This window comes from Trichechus manatus, unplaced genomic scaffold (assembly GCF_000243295.1).
Source record: "Trichechus manatus latirostris isolate Lorelei unplaced genomic scaffold, TriManLat1.0 scaffold00113, whole genome shotgun sequence".
NCBI classification, from domain to species: domain Eukaryota; kingdom Metazoa; phylum Chordata; class Mammalia; order Sirenia; family Trichechidae; genus Trichechus; species Trichechus manatus.
In genome coordinates this window covers 4,446,157-4,462,366 of record NW_004444049.1, presented here as the reverse complement: position 1 = coordinate 4,462,366, position 16,210 = coordinate 4,446,157, and the positions used below count along the sequence as shown (strand labels likewise).

At 57.5% G+C, this 16,210-nt stretch overlaps 2 protein-coding genes across 3 annotated transcripts in view; one reads left to right on the top strand and one right to left on the bottom strand.

Annotated features, from left to right (window-relative positions):
• On the top strand, positions 1 to 3,055 carry RCE1 (Ras converting CAAX endopeptidase 1). Of its 2 annotated transcripts, XM_004383676.2 has the most exons (8): positions 1 to 187; positions 296 to 398; positions 487 to 570; positions 803 to 881; positions 1,427 to 1,594; positions 1,713 to 1,784; positions 2,065 to 2,127; positions 2,404 to 3,055. In XM_004383676.2, exons 1-8 carry the CDS (start codon positions 3 to 5, stop codon positions 2,637 to 2,639), a joined length of 990 nt encoding a protein of 329 aa, XP_004383733.1. In that variant the 5' UTR covers positions 1 to 2; the 3' UTR covers positions 2,640 to 3,055. The 2 variants fall into 2 exon arrangements, with proteins under 2 accessions (XP_004383733.1, XP_023594049.1); XM_023738281.1 differs by lacking the exon at positions 2,065 to 2,127 and having other exon boundaries at positions 3 to 187; positions 2,404 to 3,049.
• A 1,059-nt stretch (positions 3,056 to 4,114) lies between these two features.
• Positions 4,115 to 16,210, bottom strand: part of PC (pyruvate carboxylase) — a 48,140-nt gene continuing 36,044 nt past the window's right edge. The window contains exons 11-21 of the mRNA XM_004383674.3: positions 8,420 to 8,564; positions 8,042 to 8,131; positions 7,732 to 7,953; positions 7,146 to 7,302; positions 6,514 to 6,754; positions 6,158 to 6,407; positions 5,682 to 5,926; positions 5,417 to 5,596; positions 5,099 to 5,347; positions 4,813 to 4,953; positions 4,115 to 4,703 (exon numbers count right to left, since the gene is read on the bottom strand). Coding sequence (XP_004383731.1) covers positions 4,455 to 4,703; positions 4,813 to 4,953; positions 5,099 to 5,347; positions 5,417 to 5,596; positions 5,682 to 5,926; positions 6,158 to 6,407; positions 6,514 to 6,754; positions 7,146 to 7,302; positions 7,732 to 7,953; positions 8,042 to 8,131; positions 8,420 to 8,564 — 2,169 coding nt within the window. The 3' untranslated portion in view covers positions 4,115 to 4,454. The remainder of the gene's footprint in view (positions 4,704 to 4,812; positions 4,954 to 5,098; positions 5,348 to 5,416; positions 5,597 to 5,681; positions 5,927 to 6,157; positions 6,408 to 6,513; positions 6,755 to 7,145; positions 7,303 to 7,731; positions 7,954 to 8,041; positions 8,132 to 8,419; positions 8,565 to 16,210) is intronic.

Here is a 16,210-nt window from a genome sequence, read left to right as displayed (position 1 = left end):
CGATGGCTGCGCTGGGCGGGGACGGGTTGCGCCTGCTGTCGGTGTCGCGGCCGGAGCGGCAGCCCGAGTCGGCGGCGCTGGGCGGGCCGGGCCCCGGGCTGTGCTGCTGGGTGTCGGTGTTCTCCTGCCTCAGCCTCGCCTGCTCCTACGTGGGCAGCCTTTACGTCTGGAAGAGCGAGCTGCCCAGGTGCGGGGGCTGCGCGCGGCCGGAACCCGCGCCTCCGCGAGGCGGGGCTGCGGGCGGAGCCTGGGCTGACGGCGGGCGGGCCCCCTGAATTTACTGTCCCCTCCGTAGGGACCACCCCGCCGTCATCAAGCGGCGCTTCACCAGCGTGCTGGTGGTGTCCAGCCTCTCGCCCTTCTGCGTGCTGCTCTGGCGGGAACTCACGGGCATCCAGGTGCGAAGGGGTGGGGCAGAGGGCCGTGGGGTGCGCTCTCAGGGGTGTCCGGGAGGAGCAAGACTGATGCCCCCTTTCTGTGGCTCAGCCAGGCACATCCCTGCTCACCCTGATGGGCTTCAGGCTGGAGGGCATTTTCCCAGCAGCACTGCTGCCCCTGCTGCTGACCATGGTGAGTGCTCCCGCTCGAGGTGCCCTCTGTGCCCTAGTACCAGCAGCATGTGACTTTCGCGGCCTTTTTTTCTCATCCTGATTGTGTCTGGCTTTTGGCTGATGGGAGACAAGAACTGTGAAGTGGCTCTCGCCTATGCATGTGTGGGAAAGCCTGGCTAGAACAGCAAGCTGGAAGCCCTGTGCCAGGTTGGAGGACTGTAGTGGAAGTCTTCCCGCTTGTCTGCCCCCAGATCCTTTTCCTGGGCCCACTGATGCAGCTCTCTATGGATTGTTCCTGTGACCTGGCTGATGGGCTGAAGGTTGTCTTGGGTGAGTCCTCAGGGCCAAGGAAACAGTGGGCACAGGCCTTCCAGCACCATGGGGAAAGGGATCCAGTGGGATGCAGCCAGGGCGTTGCTGGGCCTCTTGGTGTGACCTGGAAGTGAGACAGGAGATGTCTCTCTGGGTGTGTTTCCTTATCAGTAAAATGCAGAGTTGGGTGGACTCTGAGTGTTGGTTCCTGACATCAGAGGCGGCTCTGCTCGGCATCCGCGGCAGGTCCTGCTGTGGGCCCAAGGGCACTGCCCCCTGCCTCTCCTGACTTTTGGCTCCCCCAAACCAGAGCTGCTCTTGGGCAGGTTGATGTTGGTAGAGTTTATCACCAGCATCTCCTGCCTCAGCTACTAATTTTTTCTTCTGTCTTCTGGAGACTTTGTCTTATGCTGTGTCCAATAAACAAAGGACGATTTACCTTTCTTGGAATGTTGGTGCCTAACCAAGTTTGGCCAGGGAACGCTTGTGGGAGAGGGACGTTTGGGGCCTCAGTGTTGAAGAGGTAGTAGTGACTTGTTGCTTGTTCTGAATTCCCTCCCTAGCCCCCCGTTCCTGGGCCCGCTGCCTCACAGACATGCGCTGGCTGCGGAATCAAGTGATTGCGCCCCTGACGGAGGAGCTGGTGTTCCGGGCCTGCATGCTGCCCATGTTAGCCCCGTGTACAGGCCTGGGCCCTGCTGTGTTCACCTGCCCACTCTTCTTTGGAGTCGGTGAGTCTGCGCAGCTTGGTCCTGCTGAGACGCTCCCACGAGAGTCGAAGATGGGGCTTGGGAGGGGAGGGCCTAGGGAAGGCAGGAGGGTGTGACAGGCCTCTCACCTTCCTCCCAGCCCACTTCCACCACATTATCGAGCAGCTGCGTTTCCGCCAGAGCAGCGTGGGGAGCATCGTCTTGTCTGCAGGTAAGTCTTGAAGTCTGCCTAGGGCTGTTCTGGGTTAGGGGGCTTGAGGGTGTCCCTGATGGCCACTCTGGAGGAAGAACTGGGAGCAGGGCTGTAGAATTGGAGCAGCTGCTGGGGCATTAGTGCAGGGCTGCTGGCCATGGTGGGGTGCAGAGGACGGCTCTGGGCAGTGGGCAGGCAGCCACTGCCCTGGGGTGGGGGTGGCCTCTGGCTGGCGGGTGTGCGGTGCTGGGGCAGGAAGGGGGTGCAGGTGTGGTCACTTGCGGCCTCCCGTCTCCAGCGTTCCAGTTTTCCTACACTGCTGTCTTCGGTGCCTACACTGCTTTCCTCTTCATCCGCACAGGTGGGTCCTTGGGTTCGGGCTACAGGGTGGGTGGGTGGGAGATGGGGTGCACTGTTTATGACAGGTGCCATCACGAGACGTTTCTTCTTTGACGGTCCTCGAGACAGGCTGAACTGGGCGTTGGGCCTGAGAGGCAGAAGGAGCCAGAGGCTGGCGTGGGTGGGTGGGTGTGGTGGTGGGGTGTTGCCCTGTTTCAGGGGACGAGGGACCTTAGCTCTGGAAGGGTCCAGGGAGGAGGTAGGCCGCACCACAAGCTGCTGCTGTCTCCTTTCCCAGGACACCTGATCGGGCCAGTTCTCTGCCACTCCTTCTGCAATTACATGGGCTTCCCCGCTGTGTGCGCTGCCCTGGAGCACCCGCAGCGGCGGCCTTTGCTGGCCGGCTACGCCCTGGGCGTGGGACTCTTCCTCCTTCTGCTGCAGCCCCTCACGGACCCCAAACTCTACGGCAGCCTTCCCTTGTGTGTGCTCTTGGAGCGGGCAGGGGGCTCAGAAGCTCCTCTGTGTTCCTGACCCGCACTGCTGCTCACGCTCCACGAACTCTTAATGGGCTCCCGGCCCCTCCCTGCCAAGGGATCCTGCAGGGGCAGGGCTGGCTGGGGTCCCCGAGATCTCAGGAATTTTTTAGGGGATTGAAGCCAGAGCTAGTTGACTCCCAGGGACCAAGAGAAGGAGCAGACATCCCCAGGGGCAGCCCCGCTCAGAGGGGCTGAGGAGCAGCTGGGAGTGAGGGGACGGGCAGGTCCCGGAGCCGTGCCTCCCCTCACGTGGACTGTCTCCTTCTCTGAGGCCCTCCGCTCCTTCGGCCTCTGAAAAGCTGCTCGGGGGTACAATCTAAGACCCCCCCCACCTTCCCAGGGTTTTCTCATTCTTTTTGCATCAGGACTTTGTATTGGGATATTAAAGAGATTTAACTTGGGTAACACGGCTTTGGATCTTGGGGAATCAGCCTATTGGGGGGCCTCAGGAGTGTGCCCACACCTGTCCCCACTGCCTGAATGCTAAATGTCTGGCCGATCACCTGGCAGGCAGAGCTCCCTGGAGCAGGGGACAGGTGTGGTCTGTAATCCTCCCTCCTGAGACCTGTCCTGGCCCAGGTGGGTCTGAGGCTCTGCAGGTAGCAGGTGTGGGCCCAGCTCATCCTGCGGTCTTCTGTGGGGCCCGTGGCACTGACCCAGTGACAGAACTTCAGCCGGGGACTCCACCAGGACCTTCCTTTGTAGTCTGCCCCCTTGTTCACGCAGGAGGAAACAGGAGTGGCCCCTGCTCTGGGGCACCCTGGGTAGAGGGCTTTCTGATTCTCACCACCCCAGACCTCCACTTGCCTGGCCCCCCGAGACACCCGAACACGGGCTGGGCAGCAGCCTCGAGAACAGCAGAGCCTGCTGAACGGCAGCGTCAGGGTGCTTTCCTGGTGTGCCTCCCCACGGGGTCTCTTTCCCTGCCCGGGTTCTCATTCCCTGCCCAATTCTAACTCCCACCAACATCCTCACCCTCAGGCCATTCACAGTAATTTGCCATCTCAGTACACCCAGGGGGGCTCACCTGCCTCCCAGAAAGTGCACCTGTTTGTGTCCAGTTCTGAGCTAACTAACTGGTTTTTGTGCTCATGCTGGGGGTTGGCCCTGAGCTGTAGAAGGCAGAGTGGTCGTGGAGCCTGGTGCCCGGCAGCCTGGGCATGACTCTCCTCTGCCTCCCACTAGCTGTGGTGTCCCTGACGAGTCATTTCACCTCCTGCTCTGTAGGTCACGTGAGGACTCCTGAGTTACGTGTCAAGTGCTTAGAACAGCCCTCTCCTGCCCCCAAGCTCTCAGTAACAAGTAACTCGCCCTGTTTGGGGTGTGTATACAATAGGTACTCAATAGTGGCTGAAATCAAGGGCACTACTGTCATTGTCACCATCCTCCAAGCCCCCAGGGGTGCGAGAGGAACAGGCCCTCTGCGTCTGTTGGGGCAGGGGCTGCACAGGACCAGCCCGGCGCAGATAGGGCAGAGAGAAGTCAGCTTTATTGAACACGTTCCCAGGACCTGGGGCTGAGGTCTCCCCCCAGGAGTAGGACCCCCAAATCTCTCTCTAGGTCCTAGGTCCATTTCTCTACCATCTGTAGCCTCCAGTGAGGGGGGACCCTTGTTTGGCAAGAGATGAGCAGATGAGTGGTCCACGAGTGGAAAGGGACAAGGGCTGAAAGGTGGCTGGAGGCTGGGTCCCTCCCCGCCACCTGCGGCAGAGAACCGGGCCTCCAGGGCGGGGCCTGCCTGCCCTCCGTACCGGCCGGCCTGGGCCTGCCTGTAAGCACAGCTTCTGGGGAAGGCTGCGTCTGGGCATGGTCACTCGATCTCCAGGATGAGGTCGTCGCCCTCCAGTGTCATGTCCACGGCCACATGCACCTTGCGGACGGTGCCGTCCACGGGCGTCGTCACCACAGTCTCCATCTTCATGGCGCTGAGCACACACAGGGGCTGGCCCTTCGCCACCTTGACTCCTGCCGCCACCATGATGTCGATCACCTTCCCCGGCATGGGCGCCCCGATCTGGCCCTTCACGTCCTTCAGGGCCTTGGGATGGAAGTGCATCTCCTGCGAACGGGGCAGAGGAGGCGTGAGGCCCGGCTACGCACGCACGCACGCACGCACGCACGCACGCACGCTCACCCGCCCGCCCCGCCGCCGGCCCCGGGAGCCGCACCTTCATGGCCTGCGTGTCCTTGACCAGGATGGAGCGCAGCTGCCCGTTGAGCTCGAAGAAGACCTGCCGCTGGCCGGCGCGGTTCAGGTCGCTCACGGCCAGGGCCTTGATGTGCAGCGTCTTGCCCCGCTCCAGCTCCACCTGCGGAGGGCGGAGGCTCTGCTGACCCCTCCCCTGAAGTCCTCCCCAGTCCCGGGTCTCAAGGGTCCTTTTGGCCCCCGAAGCGGAAGGGGCTCGGGCAGGGTGGTGGGAGGGTGGCATGTGGGTGAGCACCAGAGCTGCTGACCTCAAATTCCTCCGCGATTTTGGGTCCCTGCAGGAAGAGGCGGGTGTTGAGGCTGTCCAGGGGGCCAAAGGTGGCAGTGAAGTCCTTGAAGTTGGCAAAGACGTCGGGGTACATGGCTGCTGAGAGCACATCCTCCGGGGTCACCTCCTCCCCGTGCCGCTCGATCAGCTCCTTCTCCAGCACCTGCAGGTCCAGTGGGGGCAGAGAGGCGCCGGGCCGCCCCTCCACCCTTGGCAGGTCCTTCAGCACCTGGGAGCAGACAGGAGTCAGGCCTGCCCCTGCCCTGGCCCACCCTCCAATGAGCCGGGCCCTGCCCACCTTAGAGCGCAGGGGCTCAGGGAAGCCTCCGTGGGGGACCCCGATGTAGCCCTGCAGGAACTCCACCACCGAGCGGGGGAAGGACAGCTCCTCCGCCTGGGCCTCGGCCTCTGCCCGGCTCAGCCCATTCTGCACCATGAACTGGGCCAGGTCCCCCACGATCTTGGAGGAGGGTGTCACCTGAGGAGAAGGGCCTGGAGGTGAGGTGCCAGGGGAGGCCCGGAGGCGGGAGGGCGGTGGGGTGGGAGCACAGGGCCTGGCTCACCTTGATGAGGTCGCCCAGCATCTGGTTGGCTTCCACGTAGGCCTTCTTGACCTCCTTGAACTTGGCGCCGAGCCCCATGCTGTGGGCCTGGAAGTGCAGGTTGGTGTACTGGCCGCCGGGGATCTCATTCTCGTACACGTCTGAGTTGCCGGACTTCATGGTGGCCGTGCAGTCAAAGGCTGAGTACAGTCCCCGGGCACCCTCCCAGTACTCACTGTAATCAAACACTCGCTCCAGGGGGACCCCTGTGGGAGGCTAGCGTCAGGAGTGGGCCCGAGGATGGGCTGAGCTCCCGGGCCCTCCTCCCAGGACCCCCAGGCCTGCTCAGGTCCCACCTCAGACGTGGGGATGGGGAGTGGTCTGTGCTGGTAAACCAGGGCCGGGTAGCCCTTTGGGCACTAGGATTGGCAAACCACAGGGCCTGGGGGGGGCTGCTGCTTTTGGAAGGGGACGCTCGTGGTTCCCACCATTCCCACCTGTGTCCAGGGAGCTCCCACGGGTGCAGGCCACCAGGGCCCCCATGCTGGGCTGTGAAGTCATCCCGGACATGGAGTCAGCTGCCACGTCCACCACGTCGGCCCCGGCATGGGCAGAGGCCAGCATGGCGGCCACGCCCGCGCCTGACGTGTCGTGTGTGTGGATGTGCAGCGGGAGGTCAGGGAAGCGGTCACGGAGGGCTCCCACCAGCATGGAGCAGGCCGCGGGCTTCAGCAGCCCCGCCATGTCCTGGGGGAGACAGGTTGGGTGAAGCAGGCAGGGCTGTGTGTGCGTGCTGAGGAGTGAGGGGGAGAAATGGGCAGGGGGAGACCCGGGGTGGGGCGGAGCCGTGCACCTTGATGCACAAGACGTGGGTGCCGGCGCGCACCAGCTCCTCTGCCAAGCCCATGTAGTACTGCAGGGAGTACTTGGTGCGGCTGGGGTCCGCCACGTCCCCCGTGTACGAGATAGCAGCCTCCACCACGCCCCCGGCACTCCCCGCTGCCTCCATGCCCAGCAGCAGGTTGGGCAAGTAGTTGAGGGAGTCAAAGACCCGGAAGATGTCCATGCCGTTCTCCTTGGCCACCTGGCAGAACCTGAGTGGGTGGGGACAGCCCGAGGGATTAGGCCCCCCACGCAGCCTTCTCTGCTCCTGCCTGCCCTGCAGCCCCCAGGGAACCGGAGGGCCTGGTCTGGTGGGGGCCTGGCACCCACAGAACCAGTGTGGAGGGCGCTGCATAAAGCCTGCTCCAGGGCCACCTGGACCAGGCCCGGTGAAGGATCGGCTTGGGAGCCTTTCCTGGGCAGGGCCACTGGGCAAGAAGCCCTGAGGCCTGGGTTCCGGGGCGGGGGGCGGGCACCAGGGCCCGCCCGACGCTGCGACCCGCGACCAGTCACCTCCCTCTTGGGGCCTCTACCGCCCATGAGTAAAATGATCTGGGCGTCCTTCCACTTCCTGCTGGGTGTGGCCACAGGGGCTGAACTCACTTGAAGACCACGTTGTCGGGGTAGTTGGTGTAGCCCACGGCGTTGGCCCCTCGCAGCAGCATCTGGAACGGGATGTTGGGGATGAGTTCACGGAGCTCCTGCAGCCGCCGCCAGGGGCACTCGTACAGGAAGCGCATCGCGACGTCAAACGTGGCTCCTGAGGGACCAGAGCCCAGGTCAGCGCCCAACACCCCACCTGCTCCTCAGGGTCCCCCAGGGCTTTCGGTTCTCTGATCTCTGGAGGCAGCTCAGACCCGCCTGTGATCTCCCTGCACCCCTCGTACAGGACCCTGAGGTGTGCTGTAATTAACAAACAGGCCAGTGGCTGCTTCCAGACCCCGAGCCTCCTGCGGACAGTGGCCTCAGCTCACCGCCTCACCCACAGCGGGCACCGTGAGCGAGTGCGGAGCGGATGCTGCCTCCCCCGGCTCACGCGTTAGCTCCCGATGCTGAGGTCTCTAGCTTTTCCTCCTGGAGTGTCCCAGCAGCCCAGGCCTGCAGCGCTGGCCGCACAGTGGGACCCCGGACGCGCTGTGCAGAAATTCCTGCCGGGCAGTGTCCAGCTCCGAGCCCCTCTCCAGCTCACCTCCCCAGTTCTCCATGCTGAAGAGGCTGCTGAAGTTGTGGGCAGCATAAGGGGCAATCTTTTTAAGGTCATGAGTGCGCACGCGAGTGGCCAGCAGTGACTGGTGGGCGTCCCTGAAGGTCGTGTCCATGAGCAACAGCCCCTGGTGGCTCCGCACGGCTCGGGCGAAGCCCTCAGGCCCCTCTCGAAGCAGGATGTCTCTGAAGCCAGGCGGGGGCGGGCCTGGGGCAGGCAAGGGCATTGGTACCCAGCCTGCAGGCCGCACCCTCCTCTCCACCTCCCAGCACTTGGCAGAGTCAAGCTCACCTACCTAGGGGCACTGTGGGGACCACAGGGTCGGTGGGGCTGGGGCTGGCCTTGACAGGGATTGGGGTGGTGGGGCCGTTGACCATGACGTGTCCTGTGGAGAGCAGGGGCCGTGGGTCAGAGCAGCTGGGCCTTGCCGACTGACGGCGGGAGTGGGAAGAGGTGGCTCGGGGCTGCCCGTCCATCCCCTGGGTCCTGGCGCTGAGGGCCCAATGGATGGAAACGGGGTCTAAGGTCAGAAGCTAGGAGGCTGGGAGGAGTGGTGGGGGAGCCCAGGAGGAGGGGGCAGGACCAGGATGGGGCAGGGCTGGGAAGGTCCCTGGGTGGGGGAGGGGCCAGGAGCAGGCAGGTGGCTGAGAAGCAAGGCGCGGGGAGGCCGCACCCAGATAGTGCAGCAACTTCTGGGCTCGGTTCTGCACGGGCCGCAGCTGGAACAGCTCCGGGTTCTCGTCTATGAACTGCGTGTCCACGGTACCCGCCAGGAACTGCTGGTTGTTGAGCACATTCTGCAGGAAGGGGATGTTGGTCTGCAGGACAGAGGCAGGAGAGGGTGTCACTGTGCAGCATGGAGGTGCCTCCCGGCCGCACCGCTTCCCCACGTCCCAGCATGCAACCGAGGCAGAGGCCCCGCCAGGGGGCATTTCCCCTTCTCCTCCCCGACCCCGCGGCTCCGGCAGTGTCCCCTGAGTGGTCAGGCACAGGGCCTGCTGCGGCCTTGACTCGGCAGGTGCCTAGGGCCTGAGGCGGCCCCTCCTCCCCATCCCCACAGCTGCCTTCCCTTCAGAAACCTCGTGTTCATAGACAGGCGCCCTCCCTCCCTCTCGGCCACAGTTCCTGGGAAGAGGCACTGCCTTCAACAGGTCCACCCCCAAGGCCCCTCGTACTCTCACTGGGGTCACCCTGGTGGCTCAGTCCGTGGGCACATTTCGGTCCTTCTGCTAACGGCGCCCACCTGTGCACGCTCTCCCCGTGCTCCTCCCTCTCGGTGCCTAGTCCCCACTGGGTGTTTTTTCCTCCTCTTCCCCTGAAGATGGCACGCTCAGAGCTCTGTCCCTGATGACCTTGTCCCGGGCCTCCAGCTCCAATGACCAGCCCCGGACTCCAGAGCCAAGACCCACAGGTGGAAAGGCCTGCAGGGCGTCTCTCCTGGGATGTCCCCAAGTCCAACCCAGCTCTCCCTGCTGCTCCCCCAGCCACCTCCTGCCTTTGACGGGCACCTCACTATCTACCCTGTGAGCAAACCCACACTCTGCCACCTGCCACCCGCTCCTCCCATCTACAGATCAGGGTGGGTGATTCTGCCACAGGCCGTCCCTAGACTCCCCCACCTCGTCTCCATCTCCAGCCATGATTTCTGCTGGGCTTCCTCCTACAGCCACCTCTGCCGCACATCAACATGGCACCTCAACACGGCACCTCAACACGGCCGCACCTCAACACAGCACCTCAACACGGCCGCACCTCAACACGGCCGCACCTCAACACGGCACCTGCCTGCGAAGTGCCTCCTTGAAGTCTCAACACACGGGCTCTCCTTGCCCTCACCTCCCACCCAAGCAGCAATTGATCATTATGCAGAAGCTTCTGGAAAACTCATCCCTCCGCCCAATCATCCTTTTTTTTTCTTTTTTTTTGAATTGGGGTAAAGTATACGTAACAAACTATGCCGTGTTACAGTGTAGAATTCAGTAACGTTTATTACATTCACCATGTTTTGCAACCATCACCACCATCTATTTCCAAAACCTGTTCATCACCCCAAACAGAAACTTAGTGTCCCTTAAGCAATAACCCCCTATCACCGCCCCCCCCGCACCTCCCTTCAGCCCCTGGCAAACACTACGTTCTGTCTGTACGCATTTGCCTACTTGAAATATGTCATGTAAGTGGGATCGTATCTGTGGGTGACATTTCACTCGGCATGATGTTTTCAGGGTTCACCCATGTTGCAGCACGTGTCAGAACTTCATTTCTCTTTATGGCTAAACAATAGCCCTTTGTAAGGCTGGACCCCATGGTGTCTGTCCATCCGTTCGTCTGTCAGTGGACACTTGGGTGGTTTCCACCTTTGACTACTGTGAATAGCGCTGCCGTGTGCAGGTTGACAGGTTTCTGTTTCAGCCCCTGCTTTCAGTTTTTTGGGGCCTCATCATCATTTGCTTGTCTGCATTCCTCGTGAGCCTGGCAGCTTGGGGACAGGGGTGCTGAGTCCTCGTGTCCCGTGCCTCGTGCCGGGGGCCCTCAGTCTGCTCAGTAAACGGCGGGGTGAACGGCGCGAGGCGGGGGCAGGCACAGGCCCGGGGCAGGCCCGTGATGGAGGCCGTGCTGTCACAGCCTGCTTTCTCTCCAGGGGAGTCATCCCCACGTGTCACCCAGTCATGGTTTCTGTGCGTCTTCAGCAGCCTCGAGGCCCCGCTACTCTAAGAACATCCACCTGTCCCTCTGGGGCTTCTATCATCTGGCGGCCTGGATGGGAAGGGTGTTCCACTGGGGGACCCAGCCAGCACTGCCTTATGTCAGGCGTGACAGGAATAAAAAACAGCCCCAGATGTCTGTACCCTTAAGACTAGCTCCTGCCCCTCCCAAAAAGATGGGGACAGGATGACAATACTGCGATCTACAGATTCAGTGCAATCCTGATCAAAATCCCAATGGCAATTTTTGCAGAAATGGAAAAACCCATCCTAAAATTCATATGGAATTTCAAGGCACCCTGAGTAGCCAAACTAATCTTGGAAAACAAGAACAACGTTGGAGCACTCACACTTCCTGATTTCAAACCTTCCTCCAAAACTACAGTAATCAAAACAGTGTGATTCTGGCTTATGGACTGACAAACGATCAATGGGATAGAATAGAGAGCCCAGAAATAAAGCCTCACCTACATGGTCAACCGATTTCTAACAAGGGTACCAAGACCACTTAATGGAGAAAGGGCAGGCTCTTCAGTAATGGTGCCAGGAAAACTAGATCTCCATAAGAAAAGACTGAGGTTGAACCTTTATCTTACACCATACACAGAAATTAATTCAAAAGGATCAAAGACCTAAATGTAAGAGCTAAAACCATAAAACTCTTAGAACGCACAGGGGCAAATCTGTATGACCTTGGATTTGGCAATAAGTTCTTAAATATGACACTAAAAGCACAGGCAACAAAGGAAGAAAATAGATAAATGGGTCTTCACTAAAATTTAGAGCTTGTGCATCAAAGAACACTTATCAAGAGAGTGAAAAGACAAGCCACAGAATGGGAGGAAATATTTGCAAATCATACATCTGAGAATATCCAGAATATATAAAGAACTTCCACAATTCAGCAACAAAAAGACAAACCACCCAGTCAAAAAATGGGCAAAGGACTTTGAACACACATTTCTCCAAAGAAAATACAGGGGTCTTTTGGAACCCTGATTTAAACGGGGTTCCATTCCAACAACTCCGTTCTAAGTCGGTTCTGACGTATGTCGAATACCTCTTTTTTTTTTTTAGTTTTCATTCTTATTGCTTTTTATTATCAGTGTCTTTATAAATCTGATCTTTACTTGTCTTTGGGGGTTGGCATGAGAATGATGACATCAGCAAATTCTGTGCTTCATCACTGTATGTAGTACGTATTACTAACGATAAGGGTGGTTTTAAGTATGGTTCGTGGTAACTTGAAAACGTTGTAAATCGGGAACTACCTGTATACAAATGGCTAATAAGCATATCCACCACTTGTCTGTCAGTTTTTCCTACTGTGGTGGCTTGCGTGTTGCTCTGACACTGGAAGCTATGCCGCCAGTATTTAAAAAATACAGAATACCAATCGAGGTGTTTCAAACAACTGATGGAATGCTGGAAGCCCTCACTCGTCTATGCCAAGAAATGTGGAAGACAGCTACCTGGCCGACCGACTGGAAGAGAGCCATATTTGTGCCCATTCCAAAGAAAGGGGATACAACAGAATGTGGAAATTATCGAACAATGTCATTAATATTGCACGCAAGTAAAATTTTGCTGAAGATCATTCAAAACTGCCTTCAGCAGTACATTGACAGAGAACTGCCAGAAATTCAAGCTGGATTCAGAAGAGGACATGGAACCAGGGATTTCATTGCTGATGTCAGATGGATCCTGGCTGAAAGCAGAGAATACCAGAAGGATGTTTACCTGTATTTTATTGACTATGCATAGACATTCAACTGTGTCGATCATAACAAATTACAGATAACACCGCAAAGAATGGAAATTCCAGAACACTTAATTATGCTCATGAGGAACCTGTATATAGACCAAGAGACAGTCATTCTAACATAGCAAGTGCATGGCTTAAAATCAGGAAGGATGTGCGTCAGGGTTGTATCCTTTCACCATACTTATTCAATGTGTATGCTGAGCAAATAATCTGAGAAGCTGGAATATATGAAGAAGAATGCGGCATCAGGATTGGAGGAAGACTCATTAACAGCCTGTGATATGCAGATGACACAACCTTGCTTACTGAAAGTGAAGAGGACTTGAAGCCCTTACTGATGAAGATCAAAGACCACAGCCTTCAGTATGGATTGCACCTCAACATAAAACAAAAATCCTCACCACTAGACCAATAAGCAACATCAGGATAAATGGAGAAAAGATTGAAGTTGTCAAGGATTTCATTTTACTTGGATCCACAATCAACACCCAAGGAAGCAGCAGTCAAGGAATCAAATGATATATTGCATTGGGCAAATCTGCAAAAGTCCTCTTTCAAGTGTTAAAAAGCAAAGATGTCACTTTGAGAACTAAGGTGAGCCTGACCCAAACTATGGTATTTTCAATCACCTCATATGCATGCGAAAGCTGGACAATGAATAAGGAAGACCAAAGAAGAATCGATGCCTCTGAGTTACGGTGTTGGCAAAGAATATTGAATATACCATGGACTGCCAGAAGAACGAACAAATCTGTCCTGGAAGAAGTACAGCCAGAATGCTCCTTAGAAGCAAGGATGGCAAGACTTCGTCTCACCTACTTTGGACATGTTATCAGGAGGGATCAGTCCCTGGAGAAGGACATCATGCTTGGTAAAGTAGAGGGTCAGCGAAAGAGAGGAAGACCCTCAGCGAGATGGACTGACACAGTGGCTGCAGCAGTGGGCTCAAACATAGCAACGATTGTGAGGGTGGCGCAGGGCCTGGCAATGTTTCGTTCTGTTGTACGTGGGGTCGCTATGTGTCGTCGGAACGGACTGGAGGGCACCTGACAACAATAAGCACATGAAAAGATTTTCAACATCATTAGTCTTTAGGGAAATGCAGACCAAAACCACAATAACATACCACTTCAAACCCACTAGGATGGCTATTAGAGAAATGGGGAGGTAAGGAGGAGTTGGATAGGCAGTCACGGGGAGGGTTTGTTTTTAAAGATGGGAGGAAGAAGGATGTTTTCTCTTAGAGAGTGTTTTAACTACACGCTCCCTCGGCTCTTGTGGACATGCCTTAGGATCCGCAGGCCATTCCTCAGGTTCAAGTTTGAGAAGATAAATGAAGTTAATTGTCTTACAGTCACACCTAGATCATCCCAGACACATCTCTCTGCTTCTGAGACTCCAAAGGAAGACAAACGCCAGGGTCTGCCCCAGCCCATTGGAGGATTTCCTGTAACTCAAGATTACAAATATCTTCTTTAAGCTGCAACTTAAGCTTCTTTTCTCGATGTCTCATTGGAGATGGACGCAAGAACACCATTCCCTTTACCCTGGATACCAATTTTTAAGTTTGAAATCTTAACGCGTTACTCTTTGAACACTAATATTCTGAAGAGGAAAATAAAAGCGTCACTGTCACCAATGAGAAATCAAAAAAATCATAGTGCTGGCGAAGATGTAGAAAAATTGGAACCCTCATATATTCGTGATAAGAATGTAAAATGGTACAGCTGCTGTGCAGAACATTTTGGCACTTCCTCAAAAAGTTAAACATAGAATTACCATCCCATTGCCACTGAGTCGATTCTAACTCACAGCGACCCTATAGGACAGAGTAGAACTGGCCCATAGGGTTTCCAAGGCTGTAATCCTTATGAAAGCAGACTGCCACATCTTTCTCCCGTGGAGTGGCTGCTGGGTTTGAACCCTGACCTTTCAGTTAGCGGCCAATCGCTCAACCACTGTGCCGTCAGGGCCCCTTAGAATTACCATATGAACCAGAAATTCTACTCCTAGATGTATGCCCCAAATATTGAAAACAGAGACTCAGACACTTGTATACCGACATTCACAGCAACATTACCAACAGCCAAAAAGTGGAAATAACTCGAGTGTTCATCAACAGCTGAACGGATAAACACAGTGGGAGCCATGCACACAATGGAGCATCATTTAGCCATAAAAAGAAATGATGTCCTGACCCTATGACATGGATGGACCCTGAAAACATTGCGCAAAGCAAAACAAGCCAGACACCAAAGGACAAATCCTGCATGATTCCACGTATGTGAATTACCTAGAATAGACAAATGCCTAGAGACAGCAAGTAGATTGGAGGTCATCAGGGGCTCGGGGGAAGAGGAAGTGGGGAGTTAATGCTTAAAGGGCACAAACTCTCTTAGGGGTGAGAAAATGTTTGGATGGATAGAGGTGATGGCCGCACAATGTGGTCAATCTAATTAATGTCACTGAATTGTACACTTAAAAAAGGCTAAAATGACAAATTTTATACGTATATTTACAATAAAAAAAATAATAAAAGAGAAATGAGGGCATTTCAGCTGGGTATTTGAGAAGAGAAATAACCCATGGCCGTGGAGTCGATTCTGACTCATAGAGTAGAACTGCCGCATAGAGTTTCCAAGGGGCACCTGGTAGATTCAAACTGCGGAACTTTTTGGTTAGCAGCCGTAGCACTTAACCACCAGATTTCCAGAAGAGAAATAAACGCTGGTTAAATCACCTGAAGAACCCACCCTGCCAGCCAGGAGCTAGAAGCCTGTGCTGTCCGCAGCACGCCCCCGAGGCTGTAAGCTCTGGGGCCACACATGGACCTCTCACCCCCTCACAGGGCGGCCAGTGCCTGATGCTAAAACAGGTGTGCCGAGGAAGAAAGAAACAGCTGAAGCCACTGAGCACCAGAGTGGACCTGGGAGGGCTCCGGCCCCTCATGTTACAAAGGCTCCCGCTGAGGCCCAGGGACGGGCAAGAAAAATCGCTCCAGCTGCCAGGTAGCTAAACCCTCACAGCTGCACATCCTTCCCACCCCCCTCATCCCCACCAAGTGCAATGAGCGTCCACTGGCCTAAATCAGAAAACTTTTGCCGAGGTTGAAGAACTTGCCCCGGGATGGATTCGGTCTCCATTTCCCTGAGTTCCCACCCCCTACCCCCTGCCCAGGCCTAGAACAGGGTCTGGAGGGAGGTGACCGCGGCAGGGGCGGCTTTGGTAGCCGAGGAAGAAGTGCCCGCGGGCAGAACACCAGCGGTGGCAGCACAGATGAAGGAGCGGAGCGCCCACCTGGGTCCAAGCCCTCGGCGCTCCCACCCCAGCCCCGTAACGTCCCCCCTCCCGCCGGGAACCCTTTCTCGGGGTGGGGTGGAGGGCGAGCTCACCCCAGGCCGCTCTCCCTGGGACAAGGCCGGGCCCCGACGGGAGGGCAGGAAAGGCCCGCAGGCACGGCTGCAAACCGGTGCCGCCGCCGCCGCCCGCTGGGACCCGGGGTATGCGCCAATCCGGCAGGAGGCGGAGCCCGGTCGCTCCGGTGAGCTTGATGCGGGCACGCCTGTCCGGAGCCGAGCTCCGCGGCCCCACCCATGCGCCCCCCACCCGCGGCTGCCCCGCCGGGGGCGTCGTCCCAGCCCCTCGCCCCCAGCCCCGTGCCTCTTGGGGACCCTCCACGTGACTCGGTGATGCAGAACGGTTATGACCTTCAGTGTGTGTCTGTGATCGCGAGGGTCCCGGCAACAGTGCGGTTTGCGCCCGGCCCTGCCTGCGGTGCGGGGCCGTGTGGGTGTGTGTGGGTGTACGGGGAGGGTGCCCAGCGACATGTGACACAGGCTCCCATCTCTCGGATGGTGAAGGGGCCCGCGAGCTGGCGCTTTGTCTGGGTGTCTGCAGAGACGGCTTGTGCGGCACAGGATGCCCGGGCGCCAGGGTGGCCGGGGGCGCGCGCGCCCGGGCTGGGGTGAGTGCACTGCGGCGGCGCCGGGGGGCT

Excerpts from the sequence above, each read along its gene's own strand:
- RCE1 (XM_004383676.2), top strand. The coding sequence starts at position 3 with ATGGCTGCGCTGGGCGGGGACGGGTTGCGCCTGCTGTCGGTGTCGCGG. Across the intron at positions 188-295 it reads TGGAAGAGCGAGCTGCCCAG|GGACCACCCCGCCGTCATCA; the intron begins GTGCGGGGGCTG and ends TCCCCTCCGTAG. Across the intron at positions 399-486 it reads GGGAACTCACGGGCATCCAG|CCAGGCACATCCCTGCTCAC; the intron begins GTGCGAAGGGGT and ends TCTGTGGCTCAG.